At 50.3% G+C, this 12,421-nt stretch overlaps 1 protein-coding gene across 5 annotated transcripts in view; it reads right to left on the bottom strand.

Moving 5' to 3' along the window:
• Nucleotides 1-19: 19 nt before the first annotated feature.
• The window catches only part of B3GAT1 (beta-1,3-glucuronyltransferase 1), a 52,987-nt gene continuing 40,585 nt past the window's right edge, over nt 20-12,421 (bottom strand). For all 5 annotated transcript variants that reach the window (XM_027699581.1, XM_027699584.1, XM_027699582.1 and 2 more), the window contains 3 exons: nt 9,104-9,400; nt 2,987-3,104; nt 20-1,822 (listed from right to left, as the gene is read on the bottom strand). In XM_027699581.1, coding sequence (XP_027555382.1) covers nt 3,018-3,104; nt 9,104-9,400 — 384 coding nt within the window. In that variant the 3' untranslated portion in view covers nt 20-1,822; nt 2,987-3,017. The remainder of the gene's footprint in view (nt 1,823-2,986; nt 3,105-9,103; nt 9,401-12,421) is intronic.

The following is a 12,421-nucleotide window of genomic DNA, read 5'->3' as shown; positions in this document are numbered from 1 at the left end:
TAAAATTGTGCTTCAGACCTTTTTTTGAAAGAATTGGGACAGCAGGGGGTGATCAAAGGTTTGACAACAGCTGTGAAGGGGGAGGAAGTCTGGGGGTTTGTAAAGGGACGTGTTGTACCTCAGTTTGTTCCTCAGCAGACACAGAGTCACCCAAGGCAGTAGCACCCAGGTCCCTCCTCTGCACTGCCCAGTCCTGTGTCTCTCACTGAGAAGCAAAACATGATTTCATCAGAAAACACCCTTCCACCAACTCTGTCCTGAGTCCTTTGATGTTACAGGACAGGGAAGAGGTGACTAAAGGTTTCCTTGACCCTCCCTCAAGCCAGGTGCTGGAGAAACAGCACTGAGCACAGGATCCCCTTTCCAAGGGTGCTGCTCTGTCCATCAGAAGGTGACTCTGGGAACTGCTCCAGTGTGGCTTTTCACACCAGGAGCTCTGCAGGAGCATGGCCCTGGAAAAGGGGCTGGGCCTGAGGGATACATTCCAGTCAAATGGGAAATGCACTAAAATCACGTTTTAGCATTCAGTCCCTAGTTTTAAGCAGTTAACTTTATTTTTTGAGAGTGGAAATTTGCCTTTACGTAGGAGCACCCTTCAGAGAATGCCACGCCTAACGCTCACATGAACCAAATTAGGGCTAAACAGAACCAAGATCTGGGGGAATATTGTGGTGTACGTCCCCAACAATCTCATTAACTCCATTTGCAATTATTTTAGTGTGGATGAATAGAGAGCCACGTGCTGTAAACATCACTCCATCCAGGGAGGGTGGTGAACTGGTAAGGATCAACAGCTCAGTGATTCTGCCCCTCTGTCCCACTCTGGTGAGGGCCCCCAAGTGTTGCATCACTTCAACTGGGGTTTGTGAGAAAGATGGGGACAAACTTTTTAGCAGGGATAGGACAAGGAGTGATGGTTTTAAACTAAAAGAGGATAGACTAGATATAAGGAAGACATTTTTTACAATGAGGGTGGTGCAACACTGGCACAGCTTGTCCAGAGAGGTGGGTAATGCCCCATCCCTGGGAATATTCAAGGTCAGGTTGGACAGGGTTCTCAGGTCTAGTTGAAGGTGTCCCTGTACATGGCAGAGGGGTTTGAGCAGATGACCTTTAAATTCCTTTGCAGCTCAAACCCTCCTATGATTCCATGAACACAAAGTGTGTCAGAGTGCCCTCCAAACCATGAAACCAGTGAAGGAAAAGGGGAGGGAATACAAAGAGAACAGTGATACTTACGGGTTTGTTCTAACCTGCCTTGCTTTCCCCCCCTCTCCCCCTGTCTTGTGCAGCGTAATAAACACTGATTAAAGTAGGTTTAAAATTAAGGGCTAAGGTGCCATCTCAGAAGGCAGCTGTCCCCTCCACGGACAGAGAGCTGCTCACGTCGCACACGGGGTTCGTGTGTCTCAGGAAAAACCACTCCCTGGGGCCAACACACTCCTGTGGACATTCCCACCCTGGCCTTCAGGTCCTGTCAAACAGCCCCTCAGTCCAGCCCCCCATTCCAGCTGGGCCAGGCTCCAGTGCAGGGAGCCCTGGGGCACTTCTCCCAAACCGAGCATCCCTCGAGGCAGCTGCTCCTGTCCTGGAGCTCACGTCAGTCCTGGGGTTTCTGTGCTTTTTCTCCACCTCTGGAGCATCTGGTTGTGCTCCAAGTCCAGGAGGAAGGGCAGGGGGATCCAGGGGGGTTATGTATGCAGTGGTGCTTGGTTTCAGTACGCTAAAACTCTTGGAAGTCAGCAGAGGTCCTGGCTCCTGCCTGGCTGGCTGGTCGGATGCTGTGGAGAGGAACCTTGCAGGCTGTGCATGAAGAAATTTTCTGCAACAGAGACACAACCAGCATGTATATCACCCTTCTGCCTCGCTGCATTTAGCTGCTACCCCTTGGAAGCAGCCCAAAACCCAGCTCAGCTCCATGAGTTCTGCTGCTAAGCAACTGGGCTGGGGAGCAGCAGTTGTGACAGCATTCAAAAGCCACGGCCTCTCTGCACAGCTGATATATATAGCTCAGAGAACGGGGGCCAGGCTCTCCTGCTGCCCTGCCACGGGCCACAGAGCAGCCCCTGCAGCAGCCAGGGCTCCATCCAGCTGCCCTCAGGGAATGTGCCATAAGAGAGCTCATTACTCTTAAAAATACACCACTGCTGAGCAAATCTACCCCCTTCCTCTGCTGCTCTTCTCTGTACTCAAGAGCAGCAACCTCCTCTCCCCTCCAGGCCTGGTTCTGCACTCCAATTAAAGGGAGTTGTGCATTTATTTTTCTCCTCATAATAATGAAGCACAGCTCCATAGCCTGGGTGCAGACACAGGTGAATAACTCATCCTTCACTCCTGCAAACCAACTGCAGTGTGCCCTGGAGAAACACAGGAGGCTGAATGCACCAGGGTGCTCAGGTAATGAAGGTGAGGAGCCAGGGCATGAACTAGTGCGAGTCAACCATCAGTGTGTGTGTTCCTTCCTCTTTTCCACTGAGGAAAACACTCCGTGCTCACCTTAGATAAACAAACACCTCAGTGGGGTTCAATCCACACCCTCCCTACCTTGTCACTGACTCTCTGTGGCTTTGATGTGGATAAAAATTAAACTCTTCCTTCAGTGAAAGCTTCTGCCTGACTTAAAAATCCTTTTGCTGATCCTGCTTTAGCTTTCCTCAGATGGATGAATCCCCACCCTTCACCTCTGTCCTTTAGCTATATTAGCACAGTTAAGGCAACCTTTTTGTTTATAACTATATACCTAAACTCCTACTCCCTGCATTTCTCTCCTTCTCAACCTCTCACCAGGCATTTCCCCTTTAGCAGCCTGTCTTAAATATTGATTAACTTAAAAAAAGAGAGGTTAACTAATGGTCTTGAGAAGTTTAGCAGTAAGGGAGGGTCAGAGGTGTGAAAAATGGAAACAGAAAAGCTCATTTAAAAGAGCTTTTATCTTTTTCCTGCCATTGTCCAGCTTCTCATTACTGTTAAAAACACGTGCTCTTACCTGGTGTTGGTCTCGGCTCAGCCACGCACAGTCAGATTTCCACATTGGGATCTGTGAATCCTTTCTTCCCCTCATTCACCAGCACGGGCTTTTCTGTCCTTGTGTGCCAGACTAAAATCTGAAGAAGCCAGCAGAAGTCATTAGCTGCACCTCTCCACTGCACTAACAAATATTCCTGCACATTAAATCAATAGTGCAATTTAAGCAGCCACCCCAGGGCCTAATGGTGCATTCACCGCTGAGCGGGGCTTTGCATAAACCTTCACTTAGGCAGAGCTGCTGCTCTGCAAGATGCACAGTGCACAGAAATTACCCATTTTACAGTGTACTGTCGTGGGACATTAACCTGCTCCTTCCGTGCAGTTCTCAACCATCTTCCTCCAAAGGCTCATCAGCCTCCCAATGGGGTAAGGCAGCTCCCTCCCAAGCAGGGAATCACAGCTGTGTTTCCCCACAGAGACAGTTCCTCCCTCTGCTTCTTGGTTGCTGCATCCTTGGCCAGTGGAGTCACTTGCCTGGCTCAGAGGGGAAGGGCAAATTCCTGGCACTTCAGGTCTCACTGGGACTGGTGGATGAGAGAGAAGAGGCAGCTGTAGGAGCACCACCAGCTGCTCCCATCGCCTTCGGTTGTGGGAAATGTAAAATGAAGTTTTCAGCGTGTCCCTGAAAATCCATTGTTGGGGAGAACACATCAGCCTGCTCCTTAACCTCACCATCACTTCTTTTTCGCTCTTAAAGTCTTTCAGACCCTAAAAAGCTGTGAGAGTGTCACTGAGCTGAGAAGGACTTACAGTGCTGCTGCAACCTCTGCTGCCTCCGAGCTGCACGATGCAGGAGCTGGTTCCAGAATCATCCCTGCTTCCCACGTGCTCCAGGCTCCTTTCATAACCCAGCAAGCCTTATCCTTACCCTATATCCCCTCTGAATTCCACCCCTACTCCCCAAAATTCTTTTGGAATGCTGCCACCCCCTATTCTGTACCAGGTATCACATTAAATCCCCACTCTAACTTGCTTAAAACAGAACTGAAGCTTCTACTAAAAGCTTCCCTCAGTCTTGGCAGCAGAGTTTCATAAAGATCAACATCTGTGGAGGAGAACTGGCAAAATATGAGGTGTTTGAACATTTCAGGGGGGCTATTATGGGTAAATAGTTTCTACTAGCTGTGCTGTGCTGCTGGCTCAGATGGTTCTGGAAGCTGTTTAAAATACTCTCCTCCTCACTAGACTCAATTATACTTATTGCTTTGCTCCTAAAACCTGGATTGCTGGGAGCAGCTTTATCCTCTCAGAGCAGGTTTCCTGCCTCCCTTCACCTGTGTGTTGATATTTCCTACCTTGCAGGGGTTTCCCTCTGGTTGCTATGACAATACTCTGCACATTGAATCCAAGTGTCTGCAAACCATTCCCACCCAGTCCCTGCTCTGCTGAAAAACGAGGGCACGCTCTGTGTTCTAAAGGATGAACAAAGCACTCTTCAAACCCTCCTGGTTCAAGGGGAGCACCCCTGCCTTCCCAAGAAGCTTGTTTGACCAAATTTGTCTCTGATGTGAGCAGTCACCTCCTGTGCAGGGCTTAAATCTCGCCTAATACTAAGGCAGTAGAGACCAACTGCTGGCTGGAGTGGGTCCAAAAAACCATTTCATCGTCCCCCACAACCACTTCTGAGCCTGTTCATCAAAGTTACCCTTTATTCCCAGCCCTGCTCACCCACCACAGCAACGCTGCTGCAATTACTGCGCTGCTTCCCATGAAAAGGCAAAACCAAACAGGTCCCACAAGTGGCTCTCAGGGCTCTGCAGGCATCAGCTACAGGTCCCCATCCAACAACAGGAGATATAAACCTTACTGCAGGCCAGGTGCTTGAGAATTCCTGTGGCCAATTCTCCTTTCCAGCAGGAGCAGGTAAGAGCTCTTTCCCCTCCTGGCACATAAACACTCAGCCCTGCTCACAGCCCAGCAACTCGAGCCTCACACCCCATAAACAAGAGCACAACGACACTTTAGGAGCTTTCCCTTAAAGTGGGTCCCACTTCTGCATTGTTAAAGCCAAGTGCCAAAAAAGACAGATCAGATTAACTAAAATGGACCCATTTTCCACATTTTCAGCTCGATACAGCAGCTTTTAGCATTTTTCATGCTGTGCTCTTTACCGTGGGAGGGAGATCACCATTTAGCACAGAAACACCTGCTTTTCCTCTAAGCCAATGCTTGATTTTTTTCCACAGGCAGCTTGTTTTTTGCCTCAGGGAAGCTTTGGCTTGTGAACCAAGAGAGCAAAGAGTGAGGGGGACCAAGGATCTGACTTCCCCTGAGCAGTGGTTTCATACAGGTCACCCGAGGGACTCCACTTGAAAAAAACTCTACTTCTGAGAAACTCTTCCAATCATTTGCAGCTCTGCCATTCAGAATCACGGGACTCAAAGCAGATCTCAGGGGATTACAAAGATTCATCTCCATGCAGAATAATTCATTGTCTTCCGACAGGAAATGAAAAAGCAAACAGGAGAGCTGAAGTGGGAAGGGGTCACAGGGTCTCGAGCACACAGACCCTCCGTGGAGGGTTTCAATAATTGTTATTTGAAAGGGAGAATGAATGAAATGTGAAGAAAAAGAGACAGCAAGCTGAAGTGACAGGTTTGTTCCCTGTTCTCCAGCCTGTGCCTGACAACAACCTGTTCCCCAGACTGTGGCATTCACAGTGCCCACGAGCACCTGCCTGGAAGCTCAGAGACACCATCCCCAGCCAGTGCTGAGCTGCCAGACAGCCCCTTCCACAGGATCCACCTGAACACCGAGCTGCCCACCCACAGACTTCAGCTCAGATTTTACTCAGCCAAGAGACAAGGAGGCAACAGGAACGACTTCTTTCAGCCACCACTTCAATCCCAGGGAATTGCTGCCCAGACCACCCGAGGGCACAGAAGCTGCTTCATCCAAAGAAACCCACCTCTGCCCGTCTCCCTGGAGAAACAAGTGGCTCCAGGAGCAGCTGGAATGAGATGCCTCGTTTCCAATGACCTTGTACTTTGTGGTCTGTCCTCTTGTGCCAGCCCAAGCTGAGGCTTTTTCAGTAGCTGGGGCCACTCAGTGATCCTGGCTGAGCACACTGTAGATTGTTTTCTCAAGGTGTTAATAGAAAATGGGGAGCAGAATGTCCCCCAGTTACACCAACCTCGTGGGAAGACAGAATTTCAGACCTCTCTCCTGTGTCAGAGGATGGTTTGCTCTGGGTGTGTGTGTGGGCAAATGCAGAAGCAGCAGAACACAGAAATACAGTGAAAGACAAAGCCTTGTTTCCTTACAACTCCAGGAGAAACCAACCCTTCCCTCCTGATAAGGAGGGATAACTTTCTCCTCAGAAAGTAACACTGACTTCCTTTACTTTCTCCTTCATTTTGAACAGTTCCCAAATCATAGAAAATAAGGAAGATATATGGCCTTTGGCCTAAGCTTCAGCTTTTTGCAGGTGAGTGCCTTTGTGGGCTGAATGCTGATAAATATTACAAGCAGCAGCACTGCACACAGGGAAAGCAGCATTTTTGGAGAACAGATGTCTATGCTTATCTTCCATATTTCTCTGATCCCTCCTTAATTACTCTATATAAGCACATCATAATTTTTAATGTAAACCTCGCTGCAAACAGGTGTTTAACAGAAGCAAACCATGACAACTGATGGGAGCACAGCAGCACAGAGAGAGAGAAGTCTGTGCTTCCATCTCAGGGTGAGAGGACCCCAGACTACAGCTGACTTCTGTCCTCCTCTGCTGCTTGTCTGGACTCTGCTCCTGGTAAAATGGGTGAGCAAAAACCAGCAACTGGGAAATGGAGGCTGCTGGCACCAGCAAAGGCAGAGAGGCAAACCCGACCTGCAAAGCTGCACTCAGAGCTTGCCAGGAGCAGGCAGCATTCAGCTCACAACAAGGACCCTTGTAAGATCTCCCCAGCCCAGCCAAGAAAAGAAACACAGTCTGCTTTGGATCCCGGGCAGCAATTCCTGCTCCCTCCCCACCCCTGGCCTGCAGCTCCCGTGTCACAGCACGGCCACGGCAGCCTGGCTGACAGCACCATTTGTTTCCCCCTGCCTGGAAACAATCTTTTCCTTCCTCTCCTTCCTCCCTGTGTTCCTCCAAGACTGTCATTTCCTATCCCCTGCCTTTGAACACAGCTCCTTTCCAGCAGCTATTTACAGCAGGGACAATACACCGAGGACTGCGTAACTGGGCACGGAGTAAACACCCCTAATCTTCTGCACACCAGCCTAAAAGCAACCTGTCCATCTCTCCTGGCCTGCTGGAAACAGAATTATTTCCAGCCAGTGCTTTCCTGTTAGCTAGGAGGGCACACACTGCCCAAAACCAGGCATCTAATTTTAACCCAATCTCTTTTCCCACCCTTGGGAGACTGGTTGTGTTATTTGTCCCAGCGTTGGACAGGCACAGCCATAGACATGTGGCTTAAAAGAGGAGGCACAGCAGGTATCAGATAATAAAAACTTGCTCCTTCCCTTGGCTCCTCTTCCTTACTGCTGGATTCCTTGCCTGAACCCTGAGATCCTTGTTTTTTCCATGGATGTGGAGCAGGTGCAGATGGAAAGAGACAAAGGGTATTTGTCACCTTTTTTTTTTCCTAACCCAAAAAGGGATGGAGACCTGAATCCAACCTGAGACTGTTGGCAGTAACAACTTATTTGTGGGGAAAAAAAAAAAAAAGAATAATCCTGTTGGGATAATTAAGCAATAAAGACTCTCTAAATCAGCCTGGATGGTGCCTATTACAAAGGTGTGAGAGTGCTCTGATCTCAGAGGAGCCCCTGCACACCTGAGTGCTCACAAAGCTTCAGAGCTCCTTGGCAGCACCTCTGTGGTTGATGGGCTGTGATTGATGCCTGTCACATTAACCAGCATTGTCTCATTGTGCCTCACACTTTACCTGTCATCCCAGAGAGATATTCATCTGTTGTCTCCCATCTAAGACTGGAAGTCTTTAGGGCAAGGAGTTTCTATATTATTTAGCACACAGGGTCCTGCTCCGTGACCTGGAGGCTCCTAGGCAATGTGTACAGTCAAATAATAATGAACTGACTGCAGTAAAATCCCTCCAAAATGAAGCTTCTTGGAAGCCTCCTGGAGCTCAGTGCAATGTCCCAGCCATTAAAACATTTCTATCTCTGACACAGAAAGATCCAGGTTGTTGTGGACAACTACAGCACAGATATTGCAGAGATGTCAGGAGGGAGAAGGCAACTTGTGAGCAAGGCAGTCACTGTGTGAACAGTCCTTCCCTGCAGCCAGGGAACACCGTGGCTGCTGCTCCTGGGTTACAGCTCACGTGGGTCCAGAGAGCCAAATCTCAGCTGCCACAGAGGTACCAGCACTCAAAACCCCCATAAAGGAGCTCAGATAAAGCGAGTAACACAATTTCACCCATGGGATTCCCTGCTCCAGGGGATCAGCAGAGCTGCAGAAAAGCCCACCTTGAAAATTACAAGGATGTTTTCTAGAGGTGGTGTAAGAAAGAAGAACAGTTACAGGGGAGAGAAGACTCCATATTTCAAGGCAGCTACTAGCAGCCTGCAACCAAAACAGATAAATGCCCTTCACACATTTTAATGCAAAATCACCCATTCCCAGCTTCCTTGCTCCCTGAAAACACAGAGGAGCAGCCTGGAGGAGAGGAGAGTGAGGGAAGACGTCGTGGCTGCCTACAACCTCCTCTCGAGGGGAAGCAGAGGGGCAGCACTGATCCCTGCTCCATGTGACCGGGGACAGGACCCAGGGAATGGCTGGAGCTGTGTCAGGGCAGGGTCAGGTTGGATCTCCGGCAAAGTTTCTTCCCCCAGAGGGTGGTTGGGCACTGCCCAGGCTCCCCAGGGCAGTGGACACAGCACCAAGGCTGCCAGAGCTCCAGGAGGGTTTGGACAACGCTCTGAGAGACAGGGTGGGATTGCTGGGGTGTCTGTGCAGGGCCAGGAGATGAATCAATGATCCTTGTGAGCCCCTTTCAACTCAGGATATTCTACCATTCTATGAAGTGACCAAATGATGGGGCTGAATGTGTTTTCCTCCACCCCTGCACCCTCACAGCCCAGGAGGGACACGAGGATGAGACCATACCTTAGTGCAATTGGCAGCCTTGGGCTCGAGGTCGTTGAGGGTGACCAGCTCCCGGAGCAGGCTGCTCTCCTGGTAGCCCCCCTTGACCCCTCTCAGTTTGAAGTAGGCCTGAGATCTCTGCAGGATCAGCCTGAGGTTCACAGCAAAGCCTGCCATGTCGATGGCGAAGGGCCGGTGGGGGTCGAACACGGTTTTCCAGCCGTAGACCTTCCCCGCCGAGTTCACCTTGGGGGACTCGTAGCGCAGGCCCCCCACGAAGGCCACAGGCCACACCGACACCTTCCTGGTGCTGCGCATCTGGGGGCAGGAGACAAGGGCAGGTGGGTGCACTGCCAACACCACCAACACCCCCAACACACCAACACAACCCCTTCGCCTGGGAACCAACAACCCTGAGCTCCCGCCGGGTTACACCCCCTGTGCCTTGGACACCCTGTGAAAGGCTGCTCAGCTCCTGGCTGGAGGAGCTGATAGAAGAAACAGAAACTTTGCTCACAGTGCCCAGATAAGGAACAGTACAATCATAGAGAAGTCCTTGAGAACGAGAGAAGGGATGTAACTCAAACAAACAGCGCTGGTGAGGCCACACCTTGAGTGCTGTGTCCAGCTCTGGGCCCCTCAGTGCAGGAAGGACATGGAGGGGCTGGAGCAGGTCCAGAGAAGAGCAACGAGGCTGAGGAAGGGACTGGAGCACAAGTGCTGTGAGGAGAGGCTGAGGAAGCTGGGGTTGTTCAGCCTGGAGAAGAGGAGGTGACAGGAGGGGGGAGCCAAGGGGGGTCAGGCTCTTCTCCCAGGAACCAGCAGTACGACAAGAGGGCTCAGTCTGAAGCTGTGCCAGGGGAGCTTTAAGTTGGACATTAGGAAGAAATTCTTCACAGAGAGAGTCATCAGACATGGGAATGGACTGCCCAGGGAGGTGGTAGAGTCACTGTCCCTGGAGGTGTTTAAGAAGAGACTGGATGTGGTCTGGTTGACAAGGTGGTGTTGGGTCACAGGTTGGACTCGATGATTTCAGAGGTCTTTTCCAACCTAGTTGGTTCTGTGATTTTGTAAACTAAGCTCTGTGTACCCAGATAAAATAAAGAACAAACGTTTCAGTTTTGCTGGTGACACACAGTGATGTTGTACCTGCCCAAGAACTGAGGTCCAGACGATGAAGATGACCCTGGAAGGACCAAAGAAGAACTTCCAATAGAGGTGTGGCTATGTAAAGCAAACTAATGAATATGTATTAAGTAAGCAAGAGGATCTAATGAATATGTAAACAGTATGTGTAATAAAAAGCCCTGTCCATCTGTCACTTGGCACATTCAATTAGAGGAACTCTCCTCTGAATGTGCACCACGGTGAATAAAGGAGAATGTCCTTTTTAACATCTACAAATTGGTGTTAAGAAGATTGTTTCTGCAAAGTGCTTTGGAAAGTGGCAGCTAAAAACAGCACTGGTAATGGATGGCCACGGAACCAGCTCAGCACTAAAAACAAAGCTGCCAATAATAAATGCCTCGGGGATTTATGAGTGGGTTGTTGGTGTTTTTTTTGGTCCAAAGGTTTTTAGAGCTGTGGGGCTCCACATGGAGCAGCTGGGGAAATCAAGACACAGCAGGGAAGCACCTTGTTCAATCCTGGGAATGGAGGAATGGCATATCTAGGAAGAAAGGTGGTCTCTGCTAAGGTGTTTAAGCTCAGTCTCAGCCTATGGGTCAGAGTAAGGCTAAAGGCATCTTTAGAGCAAGGCCCTGCAGGTCACAGCCTGGGGGACAGCTGGGAAGCACAGCCTCTCCAGGCATGGTGCTTTCCAGCTGCTCCCACCCATCAGCACAGCACTGGATGCCTCTGCTCCCCACAGAGCCACCAGAAATAGAGAAGAGCCACCAGGGGCCATTTCAGCTGCCTGCACTTGCCCAGGCAGATGCCTTGGATGCCAGTCTGCCCACTCAGCTCACCCCCAGCACCCTGCCCTGCTCTCTGGCAGGCTCAGCCTCCCGTTCTGCTCTCAGCTCGGTCTCTTAGAGCAGGGATCTCCCAGAGCTAATCTCATCACTGCTAATTACTGCAAACGAGAGCAGAAAAGCTCTGGCACTTGCCCTTCTGCATTATACAGATGCTCGTGGCAGCCCCTGTCCACGGGGAGCAATAATGTGTGTCTCCTGCATTTCACAGCACATTTCCTTGGCTCCCTGTGACCTCAACTGCACAGACATATCAGAGAGGAGAAGGCTCTACCAGCAAAGCACACGAGTGAATGAAGGAACCCTCTCTGCTTTATTCATGTGTGGAGTCTGTCTCAAGATGCTGCCAGAGCAACCTCAAAGGAGTCTGGGGAAGAAAGAAATTCAGTCTGAATTCACTTTCAGCTTTAAAAGTGTGTGTATTCCTGTGGCTGTCCAAGCTAAAGTGAGAGCGATCAGGGAAGGGAAAGAAATAAATAGGAGATCCCTGGTATGAAAACTGGCAACTGGCAGGGAAGGGAGCAATTCTCCTTTCTTGTCCATTGTGCAAGAGTTTGGCCTCAGGAGAGCAAAGGAACAAGTAATTTCTGAGCTGGAAGCCAGGTGAGGAACAGTGTACCTGGCACTGTAACACCTTCCAAGACTGGGAGATGCTCAGGAGTTCATTTAGAGCCCCAGTTGGAGTGGAACAAATGGGAAAGGTGGGAAAGCACATGGAAACTTTTCCCTGCTCAACAACATTGTCAGGACATGCTGAAATTCTCTTCTCTGTGGTAACCAGGGACAGCACCCAGGGAATGGTTGGAGCTGTGTCAGGGCAGGGTCAGGTTGGATCTCAGGCAAAGGTTCTTCCCCCAGAGGCTGGTTGGGCACTGACCAGGCTCCCCAGGGCAGTGGGCACAGCCCCAAGGCTGCCAGAGCTCCAGGAGGGTTTGGATGATCCTCTGGGGCACAGGAGGTGACTTTTGGGGATGGGCCTGTGCAGGAATTAACAGACAGCCAAGTGCTGGAGAAGGAAGGTGGATAACACCAGCTCAGGAACCAGCTGGGAATCTCCTGCAGCATGTGATGTGGAAGGAGGATGGCCAAGGTTTCTCTTCTAGGCACATGCTCCTGCACAGGCATGTTGGACTGCAGGGGATGTTCCAACCCTACCAAGGCTCCCCACAGGGGAGGGCAGCTCCTCATTAGCCTGCTTTGCAGTGAAAGCTGCCTCCTGATCACATGCCACAGGTAAACTGGGGTTCCTGTTACTTCACACACCCAATTTGAAGAATCTCCATAATATGTGAAATGTGGGATTATCAGTTCCAGGACTGAACTGGCTCATTTCTCTTTATGAAAACGGCATCAGTGGCATCCTGGC

The sequence above is a fragment of the Neopelma chrysocephalum genome, unplaced genomic scaffold (assembly GCF_003984885.1).
Source record: "Neopelma chrysocephalum unplaced genomic scaffold, ASM398488v2 Primary Assembly neopelma1_138, whole genome shotgun sequence".
NCBI lineage: Eukaryota > Metazoa > Chordata > Aves > Passeriformes > Pipridae > Neopelma > Neopelma chrysocephalum.
Note: the sequence above shows the minus strand (reverse complement) of the source record. Positions and strands in the feature narration are given on the sequence as shown.